We start from the raw sequence: 17,733 nt of genomic DNA, 5'->3' as shown, positions 1-17,733 counted from the left end.
AAGATTTATTTTTTGGTGTCTTCTTCACATTATCAAGCATTGCAACAAACAATCATTATATTGAAGCAACACAACACTATTTCGATATCATTATATCAACTTATCAAATTCTTGAACCAGGTTTTATTGTTCTAACTTTATCTTATATTTCATTGAAATTTGTCACTGTCGATATTCTTATTTCATAAGTATATATTTTTGTTCTAGTTAGTATTAGAATTTATTCAATTTAAATATGTCAACTAGAAAATATGATTCCGGTTATGCAAAAAGAGAGAAAAAGAGAAAAGCTGAAGAATTAATTAAATCCCGAAAAGGAGCACTTGAAAGATAGTTAACAGATAACAAAAATATTGAATCGGAAAATATGGGAGGGTGTTCTTCAAATGAACAAGTCATTATTATAGTTGACTTAGATGATAATAACATCCAAGAAGAAAATCTAGAAGAAGTTACCCAGAAATTTTGACATAGTTGCAAAAATCAAAAAATTGTCATGACCCATTTCGACTAAGTCGTGCGGCCACTTACCTTTCCCACCTCGGTAAGAGAACCCTTAGCCCAACGATAAGTAAACATAAATAAATAAATCAAGTAAGAGGAAGAGAATAATCACGTAAGTCTTACGATATTATAATAGAAATAGTGCGGAAATAAGGAAATACACCCAGGGTCTGGTCTAATCCATACAAGAGCATCTAAAAGAAATATACAAGTCTGAAATATAGTAATACATCAATCTGTCTATGTCTCAGAATGGAAAAGTAAGACATAATAAGAAGAGTCTTCAAGGCAGCGAGCGTCTCGTGCTCACCCTGGAAACTCAAAGTTGTACTGATGGCGACTATCAGCCACGGGAGATGGAAGCAGACCCAACCTGGAATTTTGCATTCATAAAAGAATGCAGCAAGTGTAGGTCAGTACAAATCACAGTACTGGTAGGTATCATCGGCCGACCAAGTATAGCTAACATAATTCAGACAATAAAGCAAGATAGGCAGATAAATCAACAAGTATAAGTCAAGCACAATCAGCAACGAGTATCCATCATTCCTAGGTTGAAGCATCTAAACCCAAGTATGCCAAGTCTCAATATATATACAATTCGAAATCAACAACACAAGTAAAACACCGGATCATCACAATATAAGCCAAGATGCAGTGCAATGCAATGATATAAGAATGCCAATGCAATGCAATACAGTGTACACATGTACTCCGGACGAAAGTATCGACGTCCCGGTAGCACAACCCATGGGGACCCGCGAAGTCCATTTACTCACTCATCCATGAATCCGGGACAATCATCGGATATCGGACTGTCACATCACACAATCCACGATTCCGGGACAACCATCGGACATCAGAATCTCACATCACACAATCCACGATTCCGGGACAACCATCGGACATCGGACTACTCACATCACTCGCAAACAATCCATGATTCCGGGACAACCATCGGATAACAAACTACTCACATCACTCTCATGCAAACTGAGCTCGGCTCATCACAGTGTTTCATCAAGTATCAACAATGCATCAATAATATATCATGAGAGATCTGAATGCGTGCGATGTATGAGTCAACATGAATAATCAGATCAATATCACAAGTACCAAACATGGGTACGCCAACAATATCATGAAAGACTACACAAGTCATATAAAGACACTATCTCGAAATCAAATGCCAACAAGTGGGGCACCACAATATCATGAACAAGATATCTCAATAGTCTCCAACATCCACTATCACTATGCGGCATCAAGCCCACAACAATAGGACAACTAAATCACAACACAGCTAGATGGCTAGTCTCAATCACACAACAAATCACCCAACCTAATACAATATCCAACCCAACTTCATACCCGAAGGTTTACATTTTCTCCGATAATATAAACTAAATATATGCTTCGCTACATGAAGTCTCAACAAGGGTATGCTATAACCTACCCGGATGGCCGAACAGCAAACACCAACAATCACTCCATCGCTTTCCCCTTCGGCTGAGCCTCAAGATCAAGAAAGTCTAGGTATATTGGAAATCTAGATTAGAAATCATGAAGATCGATACCTATATTGCTATCATTCAATTTAGGTCAAAACCAACCCTAGAATTTGGGAAAACGGGGCCCACAAGGTCAAAGCAAAAATTTAGGAGTAAATATCAAATTAAGCACTAGGTGACCAAAACCCAACAACTAATTGCTAAATTAACTCAAGGATTCACCTAATTCCGAATTTCAAGTAAACCCCCCAATTTTGGGCATAAACCTTAACTCTAAGATTCAAGAATTCAACACTAATAATGGAAGATATATGATTAACAACCTTAGATATATCATAATCTAGCATAAACCCAATCAATTTCATCATTAATAAGCCTAGATAGAAAATCCATCAAAACCCACTTTTAATCTTCCATTACTAAGGGACTAACAAGGAAAGAGGAATTCTAAGATGATTAGGAACAATGAAATAGCAAGAGGGTTAGGAGAACTAACCACCAAGAATCTTCACCAATAATTCCCAAGAGGCTCAAATTTCGGAATAGTATTAAATGATAGACTAAGGGCTTTTAACACTTCATTTAATGAACTAACTGCCCGTCACCCGCTTCCGCGATGCTAAGGCCGCTCCAGCGGTGCCATGACCGCTACACAGGGTGACCGCTTCAGCAGTACTGCTGCCACGGTGCTGGTGCCGCCAAAAGGCACCAGACACCAGAAACTTCCCAAGTTTCATCCTCCAACCCGAATTTTTGACTAATTGCCGAGGCCATCTGCTCACAAACCACATACACAGACACACACAAAAACACGCTACGAACGCGCTTATGGCCTCGGAATTCCCAACGGAGGTCTTGTTGACTGAGTCAATCTCCGATACCTCAATTGCAATTTTTCAACCCAAGCCCCAAAATGCATCCGAGTGCATTGGGAACCGAACCAGATATACACACAAGTTCTAAATGACCATCCAGACCTCTCGAAATTGAATGATTTCCAAAATGGTCCGTTTACCCGAAAGTTAACTTTGAGTCAACTTTTTTTCGCTTAAAGCCCATATTTCACAAAAATTCATCGAATCAAGTCTAAACACCTCAGGAAGCGTGTCAACGGTCCCCTCGGATCAAAAGTGAGCTAGCCAAGCTCGGAAAGGGGAGAAAATGCCGAAAAAACTATAAAGACCAAACAGGTCGTTACATAAATCCTAAATGATTTAAATAATTGCATCCCTAAAAATATATACGATCCAAGTCAATGGGATACTATAGACACAAAGTTGAGAGATCTATTAGTAGAAAAGGGACCAATTAGAATAACTGACACAAATTTTCCAAAGGATAAATTCTCAAGACATTTTTCTACAATAAATTATATTCAAAAATTGGCAAATGGGGAAAGACATGAAAGAAAATGGCTAGTTTACTCAAAAGATTTGGATAAAGTCTTTTAATTTGTTTTTGTTGTAAATTGTTTAGTACAACTTCTAGTACCCTTAACAGTAAACTAGCTAGTGAAGATAGTAATGATTGGAAAAATCTTGATGCTAAGCTCAAAGATCAAGAAGTAACAAATGAGCATATTATTAATATGGTTGCGTGGGTTGATTTCGAAATGAGATTTCACAAAAATAAAACAATTGATAAAGATGTACAAGAACAAATTAATAGAGATAGAATGCGCTGGAAAAATGTACTGTCAAGAATTATTGCCGTAATCAAAACTCTTGGAAAAAATAATTTGGCATTTAGGGGAAACAATGAAAATATTTATCAAGAAAATGATGGAGATTTTTTAAGCCTAATTGAAATGATTGTAGAATTTGATCCAGTTATGCAAGAACATATTCGGCAAATTAAGCATGAAGAAATCCATAATCATTACCTTAGACATAATATACAAAATGAATTTGATAAACTCGTTGGCAGGTGAAATCAAGAATAAAATTATTGAAAAAATTAAAGAAACAAAGTACTTTTCAATCATACTTGATTGCACTCCAGATGCAAGCCATCAAGAACAAATGTCTTTTATATATTGCGGAGTGTGAATATTTCAGCTACTCCAATAAAAATTAATGAATATTTTTTAGAGTTTTTAAAAGTGGATGATACAAGTGGAAAAAGTATTTTTGAAGTTATTATAGATGAGATAAAAAATATTGGACTTGATATTGAAAATTTAAGAGGACATGGATATGATAACGAATCTAATATGAAGGGAAAACATCAAGAAGTTCAAAAAAGACTTCTCGATGTAAATCCTAGAGCATTTTATACACGTTATGTTTGTCATAGTTTAAATTTAGTACTTTGTGACATGGCTAATTCTTGTACGAAAGCTATATCTTTTTTTGGAGTGATACAACATATATATACGTTATTTGCTTCTTCTACTAAGTGTTGGAAAGTTTTAAAAGATTTTATACCCGACTTAACTCTTAAATCATTGTCACAGTGTTACCCCTCGAAAATTTTCGCGGTGTTTGCATTGTAAGCAAAGTAACGTAAGCCGGAGAGGTCATGGAACTCTTATAAGGTTAAGTAAAACCTTTAACAAGTATTAAGAGAGTATCTAAGGTTCCGAGATCAAGCGAAATGAAGTAATTAAGTATGTCAAAATTTTGGGAAAACTTGGCAGAATTTCGGATAGAATTTTTGGTCCAACTTAAGGGAGGTGTATCTCTGAGAATATGAGGAGTTATGGAATGAATAACCTATGTAACTTTAAGTTCATTGAGTATAGTTTCCAATGCAACAAACTGTTTGTCGATAAGACATCGGAGTAGAAAGTTATGGGGGTTTCAAGATAGGCTGCCAGAGACTTCTCCGCGATGGCCTCGCGATCGCGAAGGCCAATTTTTGAGTAGGTGGACAACCGACCTTCCACCCTATAAATACCAACCCCCACTAATTTTAACTCATTCTTACACCCAAAAAGGTCCAAAAACTTCAGAGGTCACCTCTCCCAATTTTCTCTATCATTAAAACCAAGAAATCATAAGAAGGTTATGTAATCTAGGCTCGGGAAGCTCGTGGCAACATCATATTATCGTGATTATTGCGAAGTAAGGTGAAATATAGTGGGATCTTGGGTTTGAAGCCATCAAGGATCAATTGGAAGTTAATTAGGTGAGACCCTCTTTTTATATCCATGGAATTACATTGATTCGAAATTATATTCATTAGATTATAACGTATTTAGTGAATTGAGCGAAAGACGATAAACCTTGTATTGAATTATAGTTGATTGGACGAATTAGTGGTTAAATTGAATTTGATGTTGTTGATATTAGGTTGGTTATTGTTGTTTTAAACTTGGGATGTAGTAGAAATAGAGGAAATGCTGCCCGAATTCTCATAACCCGAATCATCCTTCAATATACGACATATCTAAGTTGATGTATGAACATGATGGAATATGATTAAGGGTACATCTTTCAATATAGGTTTGGGTGAAGGGCGAGCATCGGGATAAGGTATTCTTTCGAGTGGCGGCTTGACAAATAAGGTATGTAAGGTGTTTGTTTCCCTCTTTCTTTGGCACGAATCCAACTAGAACATGAACACGAGCGCTCCGTAACAATTCACTCCAATCATGTATCACTTCTTATAGATGTTCTTTATTGGATTACTTACTTATTTCCCAATTTGTTTGATTTACTTCTTCAATGATTCTTGAATTATTATCATGTTTATCATCCTTAAGTTATTTATTTGGATTCAATACGAATTCCATAATTCATTCGGAGGTTACCGACCTTACGTTGCTCCGAAAGGCCCGATGTCAGTTCATTGACTCTTCATACATTATATATATATATATATATATATATATATATATATTATATTATATTATATTTTACTACACCGCGCCGCACTATAGTCCATCGGTCAGGCATGTAGATGTGCACAGCACTGCAGTGGGCATGTTTTGATGATGCCCTGGACGCGGGATGATGATGATATGATGATGTGTTATGTGTATATTTATATATATGTATATACAAGGAGAACTAACAATAGATGAAACTATAAGTCACTTTAAATTATGTGAAGCTAGAACTGATAATTGGGGATATAGAGTAGAAAATATGTACCAAAAGAAATCAGACGAATTTGATAAAATATTAGAAGATATGCAATACAGTGATGAAGAAATAGAGATAGACTCAATAATAAGTCAAAAAGAATTAATGGAATCTAGTGCGTCTAGTTCTAGTCCATTTCAAAGAACAACTATTGGAGAACAATATAATGTAGATACTAGTACAGGAAATGTACCGAGGAGAAGAGTTTTTAGAACAGCAGGAGAACCTATAGATAATGTTAAACCATCGGGGAAAAGAATGCCTATAGAAGAACCTATTATCCTTCAAGAAGGAGGTAATAAAGGTAAAATATCAAATATAGCAGCACACAATCCACAAAGATGGAATTCAGTAATAGATCTTTGGAAAGGAATAGTAGTAGCAGACTGTAATATCCCATATTTAAGTGTAGGTATTTAAGTAATTAGCAAAAACAAAAAAAAATAGAAAAGAAGCAAATTGTTGTAAAGACCAAAAAGAAAAAAAGAAAAAAAAAAGGAATAAAAGTCAATGGGCTTAGCCCAAAAGAGGAGTCTGACGTGAAAAACAAAACAGGGGTAAATGACCTGAAGTGTAATTCCCTCAATTTCAAAGATACAGAAGGTGCGCAGCAAAACCCAAAAAAAAAAAAAAAGGTTTGGCAAAGAAAAATCAATGATTCACTTCCCAAGCTTCTTCAAAGTTTGTTAAATAGTTCTGGCATCTACTTGGAATTGAACTACCATGATCAAAATTCAAGGTAACAATATATTTTATTTTTTTCCATGATTATCATTCTAAATGATGGATGATTGGGGTTGGATTAACGGATGTTGGTAGAACTAGAGCATAGTCGGACTTCCAGTAATTTCCTTAAATTGGGTAAACAAAGAAAACAGAGAATGTTTGAGCTATAGGATCACTTCGGGTTTGGGTGTTCTAAACTAGTTATGACTTACCTAAATAGAAGGATTTAACACGAGATTGATATGATGTGATTATAGATTGATCGAAGGAAGTCATACGGGTTGCTCGAGGTGACGAGTTTGGTACTTCGACACGAGTACTGTGAGTAGTAATCTTACCACAATTTGTATTTTCATAACCTGCATGGTTTATACATGATTTTGAAAATAAGATGTGTTACCGATGCTTTGAAATTGCATGTGGGACAAGTCCTTTACTTGATATGGTACCAAACAGTTTACTTGAGATGTTTACCGGTTATTCTAATTGTTTTCACCGTTACTAGATATGTTCTACCGATACTTGAGATATGATTACCATTTCTAAAATGAAATTACATGATTTGATAAGAATTGATATGCCGTGTATTATTTTGAAAATGCTTTATATGAGTATTTGTAGTTTACAAAGAAAAGTATTAGTGGGAGGAGACTTTGAAGGATCCCGTAGCTAACGGCGGGTTCGTTAGACCTGGTGCACCTTGTATTTACTGATTACAGTTATAGCTCTCGCTAGTGGGAAGGTAGAACTAGTATACATGTACCATTTTCCCTCGAGCAGGGACCTACAATTATATTTGACTCCTTTTACGAAGGGGTCCACATGATATAGATTACATGATCCTTTCTTGGAAACCTCCCAGATATAAGAGTTGATATGACAACGTTTACAGAGTTTATTACTGAATTGTTAAATGATTTCTGCTTACATGAAACTAGACAAGATTGGTTAATGCTACCGTTTTTGCAAAAAGGGCATTTATTTCGTGATATTTTATGAATATTATATAAGCATGTCTTCTGACTTGTCCCCAGTAAAAACGGTTGTGGTTAAGTGTTATTACTCACTGAGCAAGCGTCTCACTCCTCGCTATTTTTTTTACAGAGGCCGCAGGTGACGTTGGTGAGGATTACGGTAATTAGAGAGCCCGAGTTGAAAGTTCCTGGTGAGCCCCGCACTTGTCCGCGTGGGCGAAGAGTCTATTATTTATTATAGTCTTTCTTTTGAACTCTTAGAGTTGCTCCACAGTCATTTGATTTATTCCATGAGTATTCTTTATTCATTATAGACTGGTGACTAGTATTAGACATTTTCCCATATTTCAGAGATGTTTTAGTATAATTATGTTGAAAACGGGTTGATTGCATTTAGTTTGGTTGAGATTGGATGTTTTTGCCATTGATTTTGAGACAGGAAAATTTTGGATAGTCATAAAAACAGGGGAAACTCTGTCCGATTTTCTGTAAATTCTCGTTAAGGCTTGCTTTGGGAATCCTACCCCATAGCGCCGGTCATGGTCCTAAATTGGGTCGTGACAAAGTTGGTATCAGAGCCTAGGTTATTTCGGTGTGACTGATGGAGCACACGTTAGTAGTAGAATCTCAATTATGGTTATGTTGCCGGCCATTCCCATAATCGTGATTCTGCGAGAGCGTGATAGGATGTGTCTTGTCTTTCTTTCTTATTCCTCCTTACGTGTGTGACGTTTAGGGTCAACTAGATGAATCTAACATTATTTATTTTGGTAATCAGATGGCTAACACTCGATCATCTTCTGGCGGAGCTAGGACAGTTGTTCCACAGGCACCTAATGCCACCTCGGGTAGGCAGCCAGCCTCCACCGCTGGGGGAAGAGGCGGAGCTCACAGACGGGGCCGAGGTAGGGGCCGCGGTACCACCACGAGGACCCGCAGTACCACCACGAGGACTACGAGGGAGCCCACTCCTGAAATGAGTGCTAGCCCACCTCCACCATCGCATGAGGGTGTCACTGCTGAGGCGCTTATATCTATGCAGAGAGTTATAGAGGGTTTGGCAGACAGAATGGATAGACAAGAGAGGATTCAGCAGCAGAATACTACACCTGCACAGACTCAGACTTTTGGGAACAACGAGGTATCCTTGCAAGATTTCCTGAAGTTGAAATCACCAAAATTCACAGGTTCTGAGAATTCAACAGATCCTCAAGGGTTCTTGGATGGCTCACTTAAGGCACTACGCGCTCTCGGATGTTCCAGTGAGAGAGCCGTGGAGCTTGCAGCATACAAACTAGAGGACATGGCCTATACCTGGTATGAAACTTTGTTGCTAGGGAGACCTGCAGGAGCAGCACCACTGACATGGGACGAGTTCACTAAGTTGTTCATGGATAATTTTCTTCCTGACAGTCTGAGACAGAAATATGCTAACGAGTTTGAGAGACTGGTTCAGACTCCAGATATGGATGTATCGACGTATAATACCAAGTTTTGTAAGCTGGCTAGATATGCTCCTTACTTGGTGCCTGATGAAGCAGCCCGAGTGCGGAGGTTTGTTGATAGGTTAGTTGGTCGTCTCTACAATGCAGTAGTCCCACAGATAAAGACGTTGACCTACTCAGAGGCAGTTGATCTTGCTAGAAAGATTGAAAACAAGGGACGCGAGGAACGTGCAGCCAACGATTTACGTAAGAAGGCCAGGACAGGGGGATCTTTCAGTGGCGGCTTTAGTGAAAATCGCAGAGCAGGGAATCAGGGACAGCAGCAACAGGGTTCTCAGACAGATTCAGTTTCACAGTCTGCATATAGACCACATCATAGACAGGGTACCAAGGGGCCATCATCATCATCTTCTGGATATCGTAGTTCTGGACAGATGTATGCCACTACTCCATCCTGCCAGACCTGCGGCAGACCACATTTGGGCCAGTGTCGTGTTTTGACTGGAGGGTGTTATCGGTGCGGCCAGTTGGGACACCACATGAGGGACTGCCCTCAACCTCCGAGGAATTCCGGCCAGGCTTCTGTTCAGTTAGCTGCACCTACTCAGGCTACTCGTAATAATTCAGGTACTGCTGGTACAGGAAACAAAGGTCGAGGTGTTGGAGATCGTGCTACTGGGAATCATGGACAGGGTAATGCTGGTAGAGGACAGGCGAGAGTTTTTGCACTTACTAGACAGGATGTTCAGGCCTCGAATGCAGTGGTTACAGGTATTCTTTCGGTTTGTTCATTTGATGCACTTGCACTGATTGATCCGGGATCTACCCATTCCTATGTGTCCCCGTACTTTTCTTTAAGGTTTGATAGACATCCAGACATGTTAAATGATCCTTTTCTTGTTTCTACTCCTGTGGGAGCTTCTCTATTAGTTGAATATGTGTATCGTGCTTGTCAAATTCGAGTTGAGGGTAGGGATACTCTAGCTGACCTGATTGTACTTGATATGGTTGAATTTGATGTGTTGATGGGCATGGATTGGTTATCTCCTTGTTATGCTACTGTTGATTGCAACGCCAAAATAGTTAAGTTTAAGATACCCAATGAGCCACCTTTGTATTAAAAGGGGGTCAAATTCCAGAGGTTGGTAAAGTCATATCTTTTATGAAGGCTCAACGATTGTTGAAGAAGGGTTATGTAAGCCTCTTAGCTATGATAAATGACACAAGAGAGGAAGCACTTAACTTGGAGAATGTATCAGTAGTGAAAGAATTTTCTGATGTATTTCCTGAGGATTTGCCAGGATTACCTCCAGTACGAGAAATAGACTTCAGTATTGATTTGATACCTGACACATTGCCAATATCTAAACCCCCATATCGTATGGCACCAGCGGAGCTAAGAGAGCTAAAACAACAGTTGCAGGACTTGCTAGATAAGAGTTTTATCAGACCGAGTGTATCACCATGGGGTGCGCCAGTATTGTTCGTAAAGAAGAAAGACGGGTCTCTAAGAATGTGCATCGACTACAGGCAGCTGAACAAGGTAACTATACGCAATAAGTATCCTTTGCCTCGTATAGATGATCTGTTTGATCAATTGCAGGGAGCTGTTCACTTTTCAAAGATTGATCTTCGGTCTGGTTACCATCAGCTTAGAATCAAACAAGAAGATATTTCAAAAACAGCATTCAGAACTCGATACGGGCATTACGAATTCCTTGTGATGCCTTTCGGATTGACCAATGCTCCAGCTGCATTCATGGACTTAATGAATAGGGTGTTCAAGCCGTTTCTAGATAAATTTGTGATAGTGTTTATTGATGATATCCTGATTTATTCTCGTAGCCAGGAAGAACACGAGAATCATCTGAGGACTGTGTTGCAGACATTGCGAGAACATGAGCTTTATGCTAAGTTCTCAAAGTGCGAATTTTGGCTAGACTCAGTTGCATTTTTGGGGCATGTTGTATCCAAAGATGGAATCATGGTGGATTCTAAAAAGACAGAAGCCGTGCAGAAATGGCCTAGACCTACTTCACCTACAGAGATTCGCAGCTTTTTGGGTTTGGCAAATTACTATAGGCGTTTTGTGCAGGATTTCTCTCGAATAGCAGCTCCATTGACCAAGTTAACACAGAAAAATGTGAAGTTTCAGTGGACAGAGGAATGTGAACGGAGTTTTCAGAAGCTCAAGACATGTTTGACAACCGCACCAGTATTAGCCTTACCAGCAGGTTCTGGAGGATTCACGGTATTCTGTGATGCTTCACGGGTAGGATTAGGATGTGTTCTTATGCAGAATGGTCGTGTTATAGCTTATGCTTCGAGATAGTTGAAAAAGCACGAGCAGAACTGTCCTACACATGATTTGGAGATGGCCGCAGTGGTATTTGCTCTAAAGATTTGGAGGCATTACTTATACGGCGAAACTTGTGAGATTTATACTGACCATAAGAGCTTGAAGTACATTTTCCAGCAGAAAGATCTAAATCTTCGACAGCGTCGGTGGATGGAACTACTCAAGGATTATGATTGTGCTATTTTGTATCATCCTGAAAAAGCAAATGTTGTGGCTGATGCACTGAGCAGGAAATCTATGGGTAGTTTGGCACATATAGCTCCTGAAAAGAGACCGTTGGCGAAGGATATTCTGAAACTCGAAGGTACAGGTGTTAGGTTTGGTGTGGGAAAATCAGAGGCATTGTTGGCTTGTGTTCAAGCCAAATCTTCATTAGTAGAGCGCATAAAGGCCACACAATATGAGGATGTGCAAGTGTGCAAATACCGAGATCAAGTCCTCGCTGGTAAAAGTAAGAAAATGACTGTTGACCGTGATGGCGTTCTTCGACTGGGTAAACGGTTATGTGTACCGGATGTAGATGGGTTAAGAGGAACTATTCTTGGGGAAGCTCACAACTCCAGATATACTATACACCCTGGATCCACTAAGATGTACCATGACCTGAAACAATTGTATTGGTGGGAAGGTATGAAGAAAGATGTTGCTAACTTTGTTTCTAGTTGTTTGACTTGTCAGCAGGTTAAAGCCGAGCATCAGCGACCCGCGGGATTACTACAACAGATTGAGATTCCAGAGTGGAAATGGGAAAGAGTTACTATGGATTTTGTGATCGGGCTACCGCGAACCCTTAGAGGTTTTGACTCTGTATGGGTAATTGTAGACCGACTAACAAAATCAGCACACTTCTTGCCAGTAAAGACTACATATGGTGGAGTGAAATATGCACAGATATTTATGAATGAAATTGTCCGACTTCACGGAGTTCCAGTATCCATCATCTCTGATAGAGGATCACAATTTACCTCCCGCTTCTGGAAATCTTTTCAAGAAGCATTGGGTACACGAGTAGATCTTAGTACGGCATTTCATCCGCAGACAGACGGGCAGTCTGAACGTACTATACAGATCTTGGAGGATATGTTGAGAGCCTGCGTTCTTGATTTTGGAGGTAGTTGGGATTCTTACCTACCCTTAGCTGAATTTGTCTATAATAACAGCTTTCAGTCAAGCATTGAGATGGCTCCATATGAAGCCTTATATGGAAGGCGGTGTCGTTCTCCTATCGGATGGTTTGAAGTGGGAGAGGCTAATGTATTGGGACCAGACTTGGTACAAGAAGCTATCGACAAGGTCCAGTTAATTAGACAGAGGTTGCTCACGGCTCAAAGCAGACAAAAGTCTTATGCGGATAAGAGAAGAAGAGATTTAGTGTTCACAGTTGGGGACAAAGTTTTCTTGCGAGTCTCTCCTATGAAAGGTATGATGCGATTCGGAAAAAAAGGTAAATTGAGTCCGAGATTTATAGGACCATATGAGATACTTGACCGCATAGGAGAAGTGGCTTATCGTTTGGCACTTCCTCGTGAGATGTCTTTTATCCATCCAGTGTTTCATGTTTCTATGCTAAGAAAATGCATATCAGACTCTTCTCGTGTGCTTGAAGCACCGACTATACATCTTGATGAGAACTTGACGTACGAGGAGGAGCCAGTGGCTATTGTTGACAGACAAGTAAGGAAGTTACGGTCAAAAGAAATTGTGTCCGTGAAAGTCTTATGGAGAAATCATACCATTGAAGAAGCTACTTGGGAGTCCGAGAACGATATGCGAGCCAAGTATCCCCACTTGTTTCAGTCTATAGGTATGCTCTTGTTTTAAATTCGGGGACCGAATTTCTTAAGGTGGAGAGAATGTAATATCCCATATTTAAGTGTAGGTATTTAAGTAATTAGCAAAAAAAAAATAAAAAAATAGAAAAGAAGCAAATTGCTGTAAAGACCAAAAAGAAAAAAAAAAAAAAAGGAATAAAAGTCAATGGGCTTAGCCCAAAAGAGGAGTCTGACGTGAAAAACAAAATAGGGGTAAATGACCTGAAGTGTAATTCCCTCAATTTCAAAGATACAGAAGGTGCGCAGCAAAACCCAAAAAAAAAAAAAGTTTTGGCAAAGAAAAATCAATGATTCACTTCCCAAGCTTCTTCAAAGTTTGTTAAATAGTTCTGGCATCTACTTGGAATTGAACTACCACGATCAAAATTCAAGGTAACAATATATTTTTTTTTCCATGATTAGCATTCTAAATGATGGATGATTGGGGTTGGATTAACGGTTGTTGGTAGAACTAGAGCATAGTCGGACTTCCAGTAATTTCCTTAAATTGGGTAAACAAAGAAAACAGAGAATGTTTGAGCTATAGGATCACTTGAATTTGGGTTTCTAAACTAGTTATGACTTACCTAAATAGAAGGATTTAACACACGAGATTGATATGATGTGATTATAGATTGATCGAAGGAAGTCATACGAGTTGCTGGTTAGTTTGGTACTTCGACACGAGGTGAGTAGTAATCTTACCACAATTTGTATTTTCATAACCTGCATGGTTTATACATGATTTTGAAAATAAGATGTGTTACCGATGCTTTGAAATTGCATGTGGGACAAGTCCTTTACTTGATATGGTACCGAACAGTTTACTTGAGATGTTTACCGGTTATTCTAATTGTTTTCACCGTTACTAGATATGTTCTACCGATACTTGAGATATGATTACCGTTTCTAAAATGAAATTACATGATTTGATAAGAATTGATATGCCGTGTATTATTTTGAAAATGCTTTATATGAGTATTTGTAGTTTACAAAGAAAAGTATTAATGGGAGGAGACTTTGAAGGATCCCGTAGCTAACGGCGGGTTCGTTAGACCTGGTGCACCTTGTATTTACAGATTACAGTTATAGCCCTCGCTAGTGGGAAGGTAGAACTAGCATACATGTACCATTTTCCCTCGAGCAGGGACCTACAGTTATATTTGACTCCTTTTACGAAGGGGTCACATGATATAGATTACATGATCCTTTCTTGGAAACCTCCCAGATATAAGAGTTGATATGACAGTGTTTACAGAGTTTATTACTGAATTGTTAAATGATTTCTGCTTACATAAAACTAGACAAGATTGGTTAATGCTACTGTTTTTGCAAAAAGGGCATTTATTTCGTTATATTTTATGAATATTATATAAGCATGTCTTTTGACTTGTCCCCAGTAAAAACGGTTGTGGTTAAGTGTTATTACTCACTGAGCAAGCATCTCACTCCTCGCTATTTTTTTTTTTTTTTTACGGGAGACCGGAGTGACGTTGGTGAGGATTACGGTAATTAGAGAGCACGAGTTGAAAGTTCGGTGAGCCCGCACTTGTTCGCGCGTGGGCGAAGAGTTTATTATTTATTATAGTCTTTCTTTTTGAACTCTTAGAGTTGCTCCACAGTCATTTGATTTATTCCATGAGTATTCTTTATTCATTATAGACTGGTGACTAGTATTAGACGTTTTTCCCGTATTTCAGAGATGTTTTAGTATAATTATGTTGAAAACGGGTTGATTGCATTTAGTTTGGTTGAGAATTGATGTTTTTGCTGTTGATTTTGAGACAGGAAAATTTTGGATAGTCATAAAAATAGGGAAACTCTCCGTCCGATTTTTAAAATTCTCGTTAAGGCTTGCTTTGGGAATCCTACCCATACATAGCATGGTAGTCATGGTAAATTGGGTCGGGACAAAGACTATATAAAAAACGATCTACAATATATTGTTCTCCAAGTTGTTCTTTGAAATGGACTAGGCCCAAACATTTTAGATTGGAATCTAATTAATTCTTTTTGACTTTTGAGTCTATCTTTATTTCTTCATCACTGTATTGCATATCTTCTAATATTTTATCAAATTCGTCTAATTTTTTTTGGTACATATTTCTACTCTATATCCCTAATTATCAGTTCTAGCTTCACATAATTTAAAGTGCCTTGTAGTTTCTTCTATTGTTAATTCTCCTAACTTATATCCTTTACATCTAAAAAGTATATTTTTGTTATCTTCATGGAGTCTTTTGCTTCTTTATAGTTATGTCATATAAAGCTCGTCTTGTATTAGTTCTATATTCATTAAAGTTGATTCTGTATTTTCATTTTCGTCTGTTTTCCTTTTTCTGGTTTACATAATCTAGTTTCTAATTTATTTATTCTTGTTTCTAATGTTATCATTCTTAGATTAATAGTAGGGTCTTCAATTTTCTTATGAGTTTCCTCTTTATTTATTTTTGTTTTAAATTTTTTTTTCTATACGTTGTACATCCTTCTATATCACAATTTTTACATTTTAGCCCTTTTGTCTCTCTACTAGGATACCATTTACACAAAAACACGCATTCTATCCAATCCTTTATTTCTTTCGAACTGTGGTTATTGTCTTCCGCTATATTTGCTAAATTATTTATTGCTTCTAAGTCTAGATTTTCTAATCTATTTCATTAATTAATTCTTACTGTTTCAGTCGATGAGTCTATTTTGATTTTTTTCTTCGGTGTCTACACTTACTATAGAATATATCTTTACTTATCGACATATATTCATCTACATTTATTAATGTTTCTTGAAAATCTTCAATTAGCTGAAAATTTCTTGTCTTATTATTTATTCTCTTTGGACATGTATTTGCTAAGTGCTCTACACTTCCACAAGTAAATCATGCTAGTTTATTTTTATAATTTCTATCTGTTCTGTATTTTCTTACATGCCTATTTCTATCTAAGTAAGGTTTTCTAATTGTGACTCTCTTTAAGATAATATTTCTTTCTATTATATTGAGATAATTTATTATAATGTGTTCTATATTTTTTATGCTTTTTCTTTTTTATAGTTGTCTTTATCATAGCTTTGAGTAGTGTAAACCACACTTTTACAAAAGTTCATTTCATTTTTTTTAGTTGTTTTTGTATCTTTATATGAGTACATTTTTTCTTATAGTATATATGTCATTATATGTTGTATCACTATCTGCTATTGACCATTTTAGATTAGGGTTCCGTACTACTCCATCTCTCTTATTCCATCTATCTTCTATTTCTCTTCCTAAGGCTCACCGTAGTTTATTAAATAATTTTTTACCTAATTCTTGATCAAAAGCATTTCCACTAATAGTACGGTAATAAAGATAATCGTTTAAAAATTTCTTAATATGGAACCAACTACTTATACTTAGGCTTCTAATTTTATTCTTTGCATTTCTTTGTAATACTAATAATCTACTATTTGGATCTTCTCCCAATAATTAAAGTATGTATTTTATTAGTAAAATTATATGAATTTGCTCCCATGGATACTAAGTGTTGGAACTCCATTGGAAAATTTTCTTTGTAGGCTTCCTTAAGAACTTTTCTTGATTCTATAAAAAATGTTTCTAGGTATTTATACATTGTTTCTACGTCTGTATCATTATATGTTTTTATATAGTCTGCTACTACTATTCCTTTCCAAAGATCTATTACTGAATTCTATCTTTGTGGATCGTGTGCTGCTATATTTAATATTGTACCTTTATTACCTCCTTCTTGAAGGATAATAGATTCTTCTATAGGCATTCTTTTCCCCGATGGTTTAACATTATCTATGGGTTCTCCTGTTGTTCTAAAAACTCTTCTCCTCGGTACATTTCCTGTACTTGTATCTACATTCATAATAACAATTAAATAATTACTCAAACATAATATATTAATTAAACATGGAATAATTTACATAGTAGGGAGATAAGTACAGAAAACATAGTTAAAAGCTTACATGATTTGAAGATGGAGAGAGGTTTCCCTTTCGGGGAACCCGAAAACTACTTCACAATAATAGAAAATTACTTGAAGGCCTACTACTATTTTACAAGGAAGTTTATACTATAAAAGATTTGGACTGAAAATGGGTTGAGGCATTCGGAAGAGAAGGGGAATATGGAGCTGTTCTGGAGAGATGTGGTGAATGCTTTCTTTTTCGATGTCCTTGTTTCTCCACAAATGCTGCTATTTATAGGTGTCTGGTGGACTTTAACTCCGGATTTCAAATTTGTAAAGAATCTTTTGAGTTCAGCCGAGTGTTCTTGGGGCTCCATCGTCACCGAAATTTTTTAAAAAGATACTTT

The 17,733-nt window shown here is 37.2% G+C and overlaps 1 protein-coding gene across 1 annotated transcript; it reads left to right on the top strand.

The window, feature by feature from the left end:
- The first annotated feature begins 6,545 nt into the window (after positions 1-6,545).
- On the top strand, positions 6,546-10,369 carry LOC132047538 (uncharacterized). The gene is made up of 2 exons (XM_059438568.1): positions 6,546-7,150; positions 7,934-10,369. The coding sequence occupies exon 2, from the start codon at positions 8,582-8,584 to the stop codon at positions 10,367-10,369; it is 1,788 nt and encodes a 595-aa protein (XP_059294551.1). The 5' UTR covers positions 6,546-7,150; positions 7,934-8,581.
- Positions 10,370-17,733: the final 7,364 nt, after the last annotated feature.

Source organism: Lycium ferocissimum, chromosome 2 (assembly GCF_029784015.1).
Source record: "Lycium ferocissimum isolate CSIRO_LF1 chromosome 2, AGI_CSIRO_Lferr_CH_V1, whole genome shotgun sequence".
In the NCBI taxonomy this organism is placed as follows: domain Eukaryota; kingdom Viridiplantae; phylum Streptophyta; class Magnoliopsida; order Solanales; family Solanaceae; genus Lycium; species Lycium ferocissimum.
The sequence above is the reverse complement of the archived record's forward strand: the minus strand, read 5'-3'. Positions and strand labels throughout refer to the sequence as shown.